Below are 12,714 nucleotides of genomic sequence, written 5' to 3' on the forward strand. Positions count from 1 at the left end.
AGTATTGGCTTGCTGTTGCTAAACTTGATGGAGTTTCTGTCTCTTCGCATCTCATGGGAGAACTCATTCTTGCTTTCAGCCAAGCTTTCAAAACTTTCTCTCTTATGAGCAGGTGAAACTTTATCCCAAGTTTTAGGGGTATAGGTTGGTTGTAGCCATGTTGGTCTAAGGACATAGGAAAACAAAGTTCTTTGGGTAAATCGGATATCTTTTATTAGACCAACTCCAATAGTTGGAAAAATTCTACTTTGCAAGCTTTTGGGTACAGACGCCCTTCATCAGGCTGAGGAAGGGTATGACGCTCTTCTCGGAGGGACCGAATGGTAAAGAAGCCAGAGGCTGGTCTGCATGCAAGAAAGCCAGTCAGTGATGATGTAAATTGAGGAAAGGCACAGATGTAAATCCAGGAAGGGCACAGACCAACTGCAGATGCTTCCTCAGCCTGACGAAGGGTATTTGCACCCGAAAGCTTGCAAAGAAGAATTTTTTTTCAAGTATGTGAGTTGGTCTAATAAAAAATAGCCCACAGTTTAGCTCTGGACTCAGGGGCTCAAGAAGCAAGAACAACTTCTTCAGTGAAAGAAGCAAGACGGTTAGCTGAAGACTGAAGCAAGCATCTTCTGTGCAGACCATGGGTAGAGGAAAGCATGAAACGCTTGGCCAATGGTTAACAGCTGCCCTGGCATATAAGCGATGTAATGTTTCTGCTGTGACAGCATTACTGTTAATCATCATCAGGCTCATTACAGCAGTGCCCAGGGACCGGCCCAGAACAGGGCCCCACCGTGCAAATACAACCCAGCGCTTGAAGAGCTTCGGGTACAAGAGATCAGACCGATGGAGAGTGCAGTAGGGGCAGGACATGTAAGCAGAGTAAATAGGGTCCTGGAAGCAAATCTCCAGCTTCTGCTACAATTTCTAATTTATTTTTGTTTTCACGTGGGGGAAGACATCGAATTAGGCAGGGAAATGAAGACAAAAGGGGAAGGGGAAATGGTGGGGAAGGGAACGGGCCAGGTGCAGAGTGAAATGGAGCTGGAAAGACTGGGAGGAAAGGAGGAGAAAAAAGCCAAATAACCCAGGACAGAGGTAGCCCAACTTTGTCTATAGGAGACTCCTCACTTGTCCAGAGGTCCCTGCAGAGATCCCGTATTTACTGAAAAATGATGGCATATTGAAAACATCACTGCCTTTTTTTGGCTTAATAGATTCAAGCCATCACCCCAAATAACAAATATTTTAGTCATTTCACTGGTGCCTTAACATCTCAGACCGTGCACCTCCAAAGTGGATCGGCAGGTGGAAGGGAAACCACGAAGGCAACCAAGGAAAGAGGGAAAACTGCTTGACCATACAAGTGTCCTCTCTGATGCCGGCGCTTGTCGGACCTTCCTAAATGATCGTCCATTGTGGTTACTTTGGCCGAAGGGTCGAATTCACTATCTACGTAGAGTATCTCCCATAAGTCTCGCCATGCTGAGCCCCTGCGAGTGGACTCCTCTCATCCAGGCTATTGAGAAGAGGAGCACCATCGGCATGTAGTTTCCCAAGGGAGGAGACGGTGGGCATCATGCTGGGCACCGGGGGCCCCTCTACTCGCACAGCGGTTCCTGTTTCGGTTGCATCTGCAGATGCCTCGACTGACAGATCCTCCATATTATCATATCATGTTCCTGTGGTCTGGCAGCTGGGTAGATGAGGGGTTGAGATGCAGCTGTGTAAAACGCAGCGCTCGACGAACCTCAAATGGCTTAGTCAAGGAGCCAAAACCTCGTCTGCTCCTCCAAAGAACGCCAGGCTCTCGAAGGTCAGCAATTGGGTTGGATGTGCCGTGGAAGGAGACATTTGTGGTATTGTGGCATGTCAGAGTCCAGCTAGTCCTGGAGGAAACTGTTTTCATTCAAGTGATGGGAGAAAAACAAGGGCAGCTTCACTCCTGCTTCCGTCTCCCCTCCTGCGATTTCTTTTCTTTCTGGGAAATGTTGATTGCACGGATATTTTCACATGCCGACCAGGACTAACAACCAATTCCCCCGTGTGTGTGTGCAAAGTCAGCCTCCCTCTTTCCAACTAAGGCTCCAAACAGCCACCTTTGCATAAAGACACTTAGCACAGTGCAATTTTTTTTCTGCACAGAAAGGAACCAGTTCTGAAATGATCAGTAAAAGATCCTGCCTGATGATTGAATCATTTTGCATTTCGCCTTTTACTGGCTTGGGCCTAAAAATGAAGAGGAACTATTAAGGATGGCTGAAAAAAAAATGCAATGCCAAAAATGATTGCAACCACAGCGCCTATCCAACAAAGTATATTAAGCTAGCAGCTAACTTTAATAATGTGATTAAGGGGGATAAGTCTAAGGACATAGCAGACGAGGTTCTTTGGGTAAATCTGATATCTTTTATTAAACCATATTTTTTATTAGTTGATAGCATGATATTTTTATTAGCTGGTCTAATAAAAGACATCATAATGCAAATCAAGAAATTTAATGGATCAGGACTTCAATTTGGGAGGGGGTGGGGGGTCACCAGAAGTAGCAGCAAGAGAGATCTCAGAGCTTTCAGTTTTGGTGAGCAGACCCTGTCCCTTTGCTTTTAAACCCCCCAATTTTGCTTCCTGAATGGCAATTTAACTGACAGGTCACTCGTGGGGTTGCAGAAGAGGGCTGCCATCCCTTGGATGTCCTGCATGGGTTGAGTTTGGCCGCAAAGACAAACCAGCTACAGGGAGTATTGCTCGCTGCAGCCGGAGAGCTCGACATCTTGCAGCAATAGCAAGACAAGTGGTCTCTGAGCTACCCCACCCTGACCCAAAAATCAGCTACCAAATCAAAACGAGTGGCTTGCCTTTCAGAGGTCTATCTATGAATCTCACAGACAGCCTTCGCCGGGCCCCGGCCGGCCACCCAACTTACTTCTGCTTGCCTTTCACGTCGAGGGAGGTAGCAGAGATCCTGTCGAGGGGAGACCCAAACCCTGGGAAACTCCTTTTCTTCTTGGTCTCAATCACGTCATTCTCCAGGGAGACGAGCTCATCCAGAAGCAGCAGCTTAGCGGCCAGGTCAGTGGCTGACTTGTCCTCGCTGGATGTGGGACGTGAGGGGTCAACGGGCTGGAAAGGAAAAGGGACAGCACTGGTTGAGGCTGAAATTTCAGGGGAAAAAAATAAAACTTCATAGACTCATAGAAAACGAGGGCTGGAAGGGAGCTCAGGAGATCACATCTAGTCCAGGCCCCTGCTCCCAGCAGGACCAGCCCCAACCACATCATCCCACCATGATGGAGAGTGGTCAGGACCATCCCATAAGCACACCGTTACTGCAAGAGACTGAAGTTGCGGCACGTTTTCCATGTGCAAACCATTTTTTTCATTGCAGGTCAGTCATTTCTCAATGAAAAATTGTGAGTGAGTGTCTCATGACATTTATCCTTTTTTTTCCTGAAAAATGACCTGGCTTTTTCAACACAAAACTTTCCTCTATTGGAAACATTTTCAAAGTGGTTATCAGTGCTTTTCATGCCCTGCAGTCTGGGCTTTAGGTGTGCAAACTTCCTCTAACTAGTTTAACATTTTTAATTGTGTGAGAGGCAAGGACTACGGGGAATTTTGCCTGGGATCTCTTGATTGTATAATAACAGCCTTCAGGATGTCGACTGCCGTGGTCCCCCTGCTTTACCTGTGGCAGGGCTGGGTGTGAGGTCTTGTGTTGTGTCAGGGTTTTACAAAGAGTTTAGATTATGAATATTTTGCACAGGGCTGATTTGGTCTCAGGCAGGGGGTTGGACGAGATGTGAGCTCTGCAGGTCCCTTCCAGCCCCTTGACTTTGGTGGGTGATCTCTTTTATTAAGTCTCCTATATTTGGGAGGGATACAGACAAGTTTGTGGGTACCACACAGCCTTCCTGGACCATCACAATTATAATCTCACCCCAACACTACCCTATTGAATATTGCTAATTTTGGTTTACATTGCAATTAACTCCACAATTTTTTAAAAATTAAAATAAGTCTTTCAAAATTTAAAAATTCCTTGCTAATTAATTTCCAGAGTCATTTCCAAATTCTGATGTTTGACCAGCTCAGCAAATCATCTCTAATTCCTGCACAAATAGACACTGCTTTACCAGAAAGGTACCAAGGTTGGTTCACCCCGAACCATTATGGAGGCAGGCCGTTGCTTGGCGGGGCTTTAATGGTCCAGGAGTGGAAGTAAAGAAGAGCAATTTCTCTTGAAATGGGAAAGGAAGTTAGATCAAAGTCAGGTGTGTATTTTGTCCTTGGTTTCAAAAGCAATACGTTAATGCAAGGTGGAAGAGGAGTTTCTTCTGGAGCTGCCGTGGGAATGCCAAAATCTGAGCCAAATACTGCACTAGATTTGCAAAACGGAGATGCCTTATCTAGCTCCTTCTTCCAATTGTGCTACATTCAGGGAGCCATTCTTTAATAAGCAAAAGAAAGGGATATTCCTAGCATCTCTTCTTATCAACTTTATAATCAATAAATGAGAGAGATCATGTGTGTCATCTCCCAGCCCCTGGAGCAATGTGGGGCAAAACAAGAAAGCCATTCTCTCTGCGCTGCATTGCTACACTTGATGCACATAAAGGAGTTTTCACTTAGTTTATTAAAAAAAACTCCACCATGCTTGGAAAATATAGTGCAGATGAAACCTTTGAATCGGCATGGGCTCTGACAGAAGCAGGAATATGCCAGTAAAGTAGCCATCCTGATTATCAGCAGCTGACAGGAGATATCTGTGCTCAAAGAGTCATGGTAGTGTTGGAGTGATGTAGCCACGATAGCCCAGGACACATGCACGAGGCCTGGAGTTTGTGGGTGATATCCTTAATTGAACCAACTGCAGGTTGGGATAGATTTAGACAACCTTTTGAATGCTGTGCTTTCCCTTTTCAGGTCTTCAGGGTCTTTTCTGAGTCCACTAAGAGTTATTACTCACAAAAATCCTTTGCTTCTCCATCATCCAGCCCTGTTTCTACACGGTGCAGACTGCAGCCATTGGGTTTCTCATTGCTGGCAAGAAAGCTTGACAGCTATTAATGCACGTGCAATGTGCCCCCGCATGTTTTACAAGCAGGGCAATGGCCCAGTGAGCCTAGCCACCCAAACTAGCATCGTCCAGCCACCCAGCAATGGCTCGCATGGGAGGGAAGCCACCTTTGGACTCGCCGGCCTCCAGGCCCTCTTGCAGCTGAGCTGACTGCGGGCATCCAGAGAGATGGGTTTGAGTCTTGCCCCAAAGACACCACAGCTGCTCTGTGACCATCCAAGCAGGGCATGCAGTTGCTTGATGGATGGAGGGTTTAAAACAACATCGCTGCAGACACTTGGATAATCATTATTTTTGTGACATTCATGATTGCAGAAGAATCTGCAGAGCCTTGATTAGAGAACCAGGGTGGCTCTGGACACTTCACCCTAGCCTGAACCGAATCAGGCCCCGACTTCCCATCTCTCAAATGGTCCCTTAATGAATTTTGCCCCCTGGGGAGATTGGTACAACTTGTGGAGGTTTTGCCTTCCTCTAGCTGCGGGGTATGGCACCAACGTGGGACCTCTCAAGGGTATTTTAACAATAGCAGGATGGTGGCTTCATCTGTGGCAGATTCAGGTGTGATGCCTTGTGCCGCATCAGGGTTGATGATGGTTTTTTCTAAGAGGTTAGATGATGGATTTGTCTGGGCTGGTTTGCACAAGGCTGATCCTGCCTCAGGCAGGGTTGTTGGACTAGATGACCTCTGGAGACCCCTTCCAGCCCCACTTTTCTAGGATTTTAATGGAGGAAGATAGCTGCAGCCTCCTGGATGTCTCTGGCATGTGCAGCAGTGCACTTCAGGGATCGTCGATGGGAAGATGCAGGCTAGGAAATGACATTTCCCGTCCAGCTCAGGAAGACTAGCAACAGCCCACGTTCTTGATGCACGCCTTCAGGCACCCTCACCGTCCTCTTCGTTACTGCATCGCAGCACAGATAACCTTCCTCCTACAAGGCCGATATGACAGGAGTACGTAGTGGGGCGGTACACAGCACTCAGCTGAAGCTCATGGGAAGCCAAACGCTCCTCTTCCTCACACAAGTCCTGCTGTGGATGGCAGTGGCTACTTCTGGGATGGTGTAAGTCTGACCTAACTTCATAATAGAAAAGCACAACACTGTGCTGCACAGCGACGGACCCGGATTTCACTCTGCCCCAAAGCCCTCGCTATTTAAGACGCCAAACCTGGGACCCTTGCAGACCCTGGCTGAAGTTGAATGGACTCCTTGCTAGTAGTGGTGATGGGCCGTGTGGATGGATGCCTAAATGAGGCCGGGATCCAGTTCACGGAGGTAAGACACACATGGGAGGAGAGGGGCGGAGGCTGAGATGACAGTGATGGGAACACAAAGAGACAAGGACTGTTTAATTGGGACTGGTTCGTGCGCTTCATTTCTGCCCCCCACTGCAGAAAGGATGGGGACACATTGGAGAGAGTCCAGCGGAGGGCAGTGAAAATGGTTGTGGGGCTGGGGGACAGGACTGGTGAGGAGAGGCTGAGGGAACTGGGCTGATTGAGTCTGGAGAAGAGAAGACCGAGGGGGATTGAATAGCAGCCTTCACCTCCCTGCAGGGGGGCTGCAAAGAGGATGGAGCTGGGCTGGTCTCAGTGGGGGCAGATGACAGAAGGAGCAATGGGCTCAAGTTGCAGCAAGGGAAGTTGAGGTTGGATATTAGGAAAAACTTTGTCTTGAGGATGGTAGTAAAGCACTGGAGCAGGTCACCCAGAGAGGTGGTGGGATCTCCATCCTTGGAGGTTTTGAAGACCCGGGTAGACAAAGCCGTGTCTGGGATGATGTAGTTGGGGCTGGTCCTGCTTGGAGCAGGGGCTGCACTAGATGTGACCCCTTGAGGTCCCGTCAACCCTCATTTTCTGTGATTCATTTTCATTGACTGTAAGAAATAACTCAACCCAGATTGAACTCAGCATCAGCAGCCCAGGCCCAGAGATACCAAACTTCTTACTACAAGGTTTCCTAGTTTCATAGTCGGTCGGGTCAGAAGGGACTTGAGCAGACCATCAAGTCCGACCCCCTGCCATGGCAGGAAAGAGCACTGGGGTCAAACGAAGAAGGGCCATGAGATTGACTGGATCTGGTCTCCTCTTGCTTGCAAAGCAATGGCATTGCCTCTTTCCACTGGACCGTGCTGGATCCAGGGCAGGGGCTCTCCCTGCAAATGCCTTTTAATGCGTTGCTTTGAAAATGTTGGCTAAGCCATTCTGGCCCCTGGGGTTGATTTGTGCAGGATTCAGTCCCCTCCTCAGGATGTGAGCAGGGGGGACCAGCAGGAACAAGTTGCCTGCTCGTTTGGGGCAGAGCCATGCCTCTTAGGGTGAGCTGCACAGGCCGGGCAGAAAAGCTGGTTCGCTCATCACCACTTTCTCCGCGCTGGGCAAGCTGCCGAGAGGCAACCTCACCCCCACTGCATCCCTGCAGGCCCTTGTGCACCTGCCTTCCACCTTGCCCTCGTGCATGGGATGCAGCATCACTAGAGCTCAGGGCAGCAGCTTCGGGAATAGCCACGTACCTCTGGAGCGGCTTCAGCGAGGAGCGCCGCGCCGGCGTGCCACTGCAGCAGGGTCACCGCCAGGACGAAGGGCGCCGCCGCCACCAGTCGACACTGCGGCATCTGCAAAGCACAGCAAACCCTTGAGTCGAGGAGAGCAGAGCAGGGAGAGCTGGGACAGAGAGAGGGAAGGACGCAGAGGAGACGCAAAGCAGCAGGAGGGAGTGACTTGCTCAGGGTTGTACCACAACTCAGTAGCAGAGTCAGGAAGAAAACCCAGGAGTCCCAAGTCTGAGCTGCTACAGCTGGAGACTCTCATCCCAGACTCCTTCCCCTATAGCAAGTAGCAGGAAGGACCGAGTGGGGTTCCCAGGTGTCTTTCCCAAAGCGGCTTTTGCACTGGCTTGAGACGACAACCCTCCCCCAGGGAACAAGAAACCCAATTCAAAACCCACCCCAACGTCCCCCTCTGCCCAGGAGAGCAGCCATCAGCTGGGCAGGGCACGGTGCCCTGCAGCTGCCAGGGCTGCATCCCTCTGCAGACAGGAGCGCGAGATTAACGGGGTCAGAAAGAGCAAGGAGGAGCGGTCTCGGGACTCTGTGGCCTGGTGTGTAGGGCACTCCCGGGGCGCTGTCCCTGCAGCCGGAGCCACTCTTAGAAAATTAGGGTTGATAATGGAAGAAAGGCCGTGCGTAGGGTGCCTTTACGCATTAAATAGGCAACACGCCGTGGCTAAGGCACAGAAATAGCCGTGTTTCGAGCTGTGCAGGGTGAGGGGGTCACTGTGGGGGGGGGCGTTTGGGATTTAAACCCTGTCATTGAACCGGATGCGAACCTCTGTGTGGATTTTAATAGGAGCAGGGTGGGAGGAAAGGAGACTTCTCATGTCTGCTAATCTGCTCGTTAATCTGTTAGCGAGCCCAGCCCGGGAGGGAATAATTCAACTCGGAAGCTGCCACTCTTTGTTGACTCTCCTGGTGGAAGCCAGGAATAGATGGGATGTATAAATATCCCTGGTGATGGATGATGGCTGGTCTGTCCTCTGCTTTGCAGCTCTCATCAGCTCAGGCAGGATGTGCCCAGCAAAAACACGTTGCTCATTTTCCCACACTACGAAGGTGGGAAACTGGGCAAGTATCCTTGGGCTCATATTTGGAGGTCAAGGCCAAGTTTGCATTCATGCTTGCTTCTAGAGTTTCCCATCAGTTCAACCTATGCTTTCAGGATTCGGGTATCCTATTTGGTACCCTTTTATTTGGCACAAGGGCACAGAAAATCACCGGCCAGACCCTGACCTGGTGTTGAAAGTATCTCCATTGAGTCAAGGGAGAGGTAGGTTGGGTCCCAGATCCTCTCCTTCCAAACCAAATAAAGCCATGGCCCTGTGTAATCTGTGTTTTTTAATCTGTGCAACAGACATTTTTGCATGTGGCTCCGCACTGGAATAAGAAGTGGCAGCCCATCGCCTTGCAGGGAACCGCATCATGATTACTTGGAGGGTGGGAGGATGTACAAATAAGTGGGCAGGTTAAATGCCCCCTTTTCATCTGGTTGCACCCGTATTCCCTCATCCCCACGAGCAAAGGGCAAAACATAGCCGCCGGCACGCTAAGGAAAATAAGCGCCGAGGCGCTTAAACTCCACTTGATTAACCAGCCGGGACACCAGCAAAATGAGAACCAGAAGAAGCTGTCGAAAGTGAGGGCCCGCTCCCGTTCCCACTGACGTCCCGAGACCTGAGCCGGACTCTCTCTGCCGGACGATGGCTATGGAGGGAGAAGGGGGTGAACGGCAGCCGCTACAGTCGCTTGTACCAGCCACGGATATGCTCCCGATGCTTAACCAGCTTTGATTCTGGTTGCATCTGTTTGCTGCCTTCTTCCAGCTGCCCAAACACTTCCACTCGCTTCTGTTATCAGTTGGCCTCTGTAGGTGTACCTTCCCCTTGTACCTCGAGGACGGATGATGCTAAATCTCAGCCGTGTGCTAGCTTCTGGCTTCTCTGCCCTGCAAAAGCCATCTGAGCTTGGATGGGAGCCCACCTTTTGCCCCAGCCGAATTATGACTACAACGCAGCTCCAGACAGACTTGCACGTTTTACCCCTATTTCAGCTCAAAATGCGTCAAAACTGAAATCCCTGCAGTCATCCGGAGTCTGTGTTAAAACACAATTAAAGATAAAAGCGACCGTTCTCCTCCCACAGCAAGGCAGGGGAAAGCAGCCGCAGCTTTGGTCTGGAGTCTGCCCGGAGCGCCTTCCCAGCGAAAGGCCACAACAAAGCAGCACCCCTGCCCGAACGTGAACCGCGACGTCTCCAACCTCAAACCCGAGGGCTTGAGAGAGAGTTTCTCTTTTAACAAAAAGCGAAATGCCATCTCCAAGACAAGCGGGCTGAATGAAAACCAGACGGAGTCATTCATCACCGAGTCCAGAGCCTGCACCTTGTCAAAAATATTAACGGGCATCGTTGTTCTTTTCCATTCAGACGATCGTATTTCACCGGCCGGCGAAGATTACTCAGCGAGTATAAATCACACGTGCTTTGTTTTTCCTGGCCTGACTGGGAGCAAGAGAGCTGAGGCAAGACATCAGGCGCTGCCCTGGGATCTCTCCCTCTCTGGGCACCGGGCATCGACTCCTCTCCCGGGCGTACGGTAATGACACTCGGGCACCACGCTTGCCGAGGCATTGGTCTTGCAGGATCTGGCAGATCTCTGCATTAACAGGGCTGGGGAATAGAGCAGAATAAGGACCACACTATGGACATTGGGCATCACCCTGAAAAGTGCCACTGAAAAAATATCTGGCATCAGCTGCCTGAGCTGAATTTATCGCTCTGAGTCACTGACTTCCCTGGGAGCTGGATCATAGCCCAGCTGAAGATCTAGCCAGTTTTCCTTAAGAGGATGATGGCCAAGTGTTTTACAAAGAAAGCAGCACTCAAAATTGCAACAGATAGCTCACAGCTTTTGCAAAAACACAGTTTGCATTGAGCAAGGAAGAGCCAAACCTCCAACGACGTGAATCGGAGGAGGCCAGAAATCCTACGGGCATCTGTTACCATATAAAGCCCAAGATACTCCTGTCTCAGAAATAGGAGTCATTTCAGAAAGTCCTGCCCGGCCTTGTTTATCTCAAGTGTTCCTACCAGTCAAATAAAAAAAGTGTGAAAGGAAGGAATAAAACATTTTTAAAAAGCTACCAAGTCCAAAAATAGCTTAGAGCAGCTCTTTTGTTCTCATTGCATGGATGAGATATGGGAGATTCAGTAGAAGGCAGTAAATTATAAAAAGCAGATGACATATGGGACTAAAGGGAAAATGCGTCCTCCAAAAATACAAGTGGTTAATGCCAGATAATTTACGTTATTAACAATATCTTTGCAGGAATAAGTGCTTTTTGAGTCTTCGAAGTCCAGGCCTCTAATCACATACATGCAGTATTGTCACGGTTAGCTTCGGTTTACAACCGTTTCGTGTGTGCTTTATTATTAGCCCGGTTAGTGAATTCACTCTTCAGACCCCATCTTAAAACAGGTTTTATTCACCAAACCAGAGACTATTAGGGCTGGAAAGGACCCAAATATCTACTCCAATCCTTACCCAAGGCAACATCTTCCCTTCTTAACCACTCCAACCAAGTGCAACCTGCTACATTTTAACTTTTAAAAAGGTTGGGCAAGGTTTTCCCAGGTGACTAGTGATTTCCGTGTCTGCATTGAAGCCTCCAAAAATGCATGATTTACAGAGGGCAGAAGCTGAAAATACAACTTCTTTAAGAAAGGCACCCAAAACCACTCTCACTCTTGAAAAATTGTGGCTTCACTGTGACACCACCACTAAAAACACTTGATCTCTATTGCTTCCCATATCTGGCCATCTTGCTAATGACATTACTGTTGAATTCCTGCTATTTCCATCAGTTTTAAAGTGTCCTGAAAAAAAAAAATATGGCTGCACTATGTTTTTGTACAGGATTGCTCCAGGTAAAACCCTCATGGATTGCATTTATCGATCTGTCACTGTGATACGCTAGACCCATAATCCAGCCTGTGACTAATCTAGACATAGTGTTTAATCTAGTCTAGGTGCATCATCATCTGTGTCTAGCCCAGACACAAGGCTAGACCCATAATCTCTTGCTTCCCTTCTTTAAAGGCCCTGCTTTTGTAGAGGGCCTGATATATGAGTTTTATCTCTGGGAGTAGACCGTTGTACTTCACTGAAGATGGGCTGCAGGATTGGACCCCTCGTTCTCATCAGTGCTGTAGAGGGTATATAAAATACCACGGGCAGCACTATGAGAATAGCGTCCCCCATGCAAACATTTTCTGGACTCACACCAGACAAATGATTAGCCATTCAGCTGAAGTCCCTGGAGAGACACAGGTGCAAGAACAAGAGGAGGGAAACGATCAGCTGTGGTTTCTGTCTGAACATCAAACTCTCCAGGCAGACACATAAGGAAGCTTCTCCTGGGAAATAAGCAGGAGTTGCACAATTTGAACAGCTTGCAAAAACCAGGAATGACTTGCAACCGAGTACAGCTTTGTGACAAAAATTTTATAGCGCCAAATAAAACATCTCGTCGGAGGGCAGTTAAGCTGGGACACAGAAGACACAGATGTGAGCAATAAAACCCACCAAAGAGGCTTGGGATTATCAGTTAAATAAGCAGTTTTTTGCAACCCACAAGAAAAGAGCCATTAATCAGAAGAGCCTATTCCCACCTTTTCTCAGCAAGATCATGGAGGGAGGCACGGACCTCTGTGCATCCCGCAGGGAAAACAAAACTTTATTAGCCTGTTATCCATTGCCAACAAACTCCCAGCCCCTAAATCATTTATACATTTACCAACTGAATGGGCCGACTTCTTTAAATGTTTCTAATAATTTAACTATTTGCCTTTTTTTTTTTTTAAATAGTTTTCTTCTCTGTTTTTGGAGCTGGTCGGCGTTCTGGGGTTGCATGTCTCTAGCATTGAAAATAAAGAAAACAAGTCCTTAAACCAGCAATCAGAACGGGAAGCTCCCTGCACAGAGAGCTGTGTGATATTTTTATAACACCCACACAGCAAATTTATCTTTTCTTAGCAGCAGAGGGGCACGCAAGTGGAAATGCTGTTCCTAAGGGAAGAGAGGTTTGTG

At 48.6% G+C, this 12,714-nt stretch overlaps 1 protein-coding gene across 3 annotated transcripts in view; it reads right to left on the minus strand.

Moving 5' to 3' along the window:
- The window catches only part of OSTN (osteocrin), a 38,613-nt gene that overhangs the window by 4,405 nt on the left and 21,494 nt on the right, over nt 1–12,714 (minus strand). For all 3 annotated transcript variants that reach the window (XM_025211729.1, XM_006030141.3, XM_025211728.1), the window contains exons 2-3: nt 7,587–7,688; nt 2,918–3,114 (exon numbers count right to left, since the gene is read on the minus strand). In XM_025211729.1, coding sequence (XP_025067514.1) covers nt 2,918–3,114; nt 7,587–7,688 — 299 coding nt within the window. The remainder of the gene's footprint in view (nt 1–2,917; nt 3,115–7,586; nt 7,689–12,714) is intronic.

The sequence above is a fragment of the Alligator sinensis genome, unplaced genomic scaffold (genome assembly GCF_000455745.1).
Source record: "Alligator sinensis unplaced genomic scaffold, ASM45574v1 scaffold697_1, whole genome shotgun sequence".
Taxonomy (NCBI): domain Eukaryota; kingdom Metazoa; phylum Chordata; order Crocodylia; family Alligatoridae; genus Alligator; species Alligator sinensis.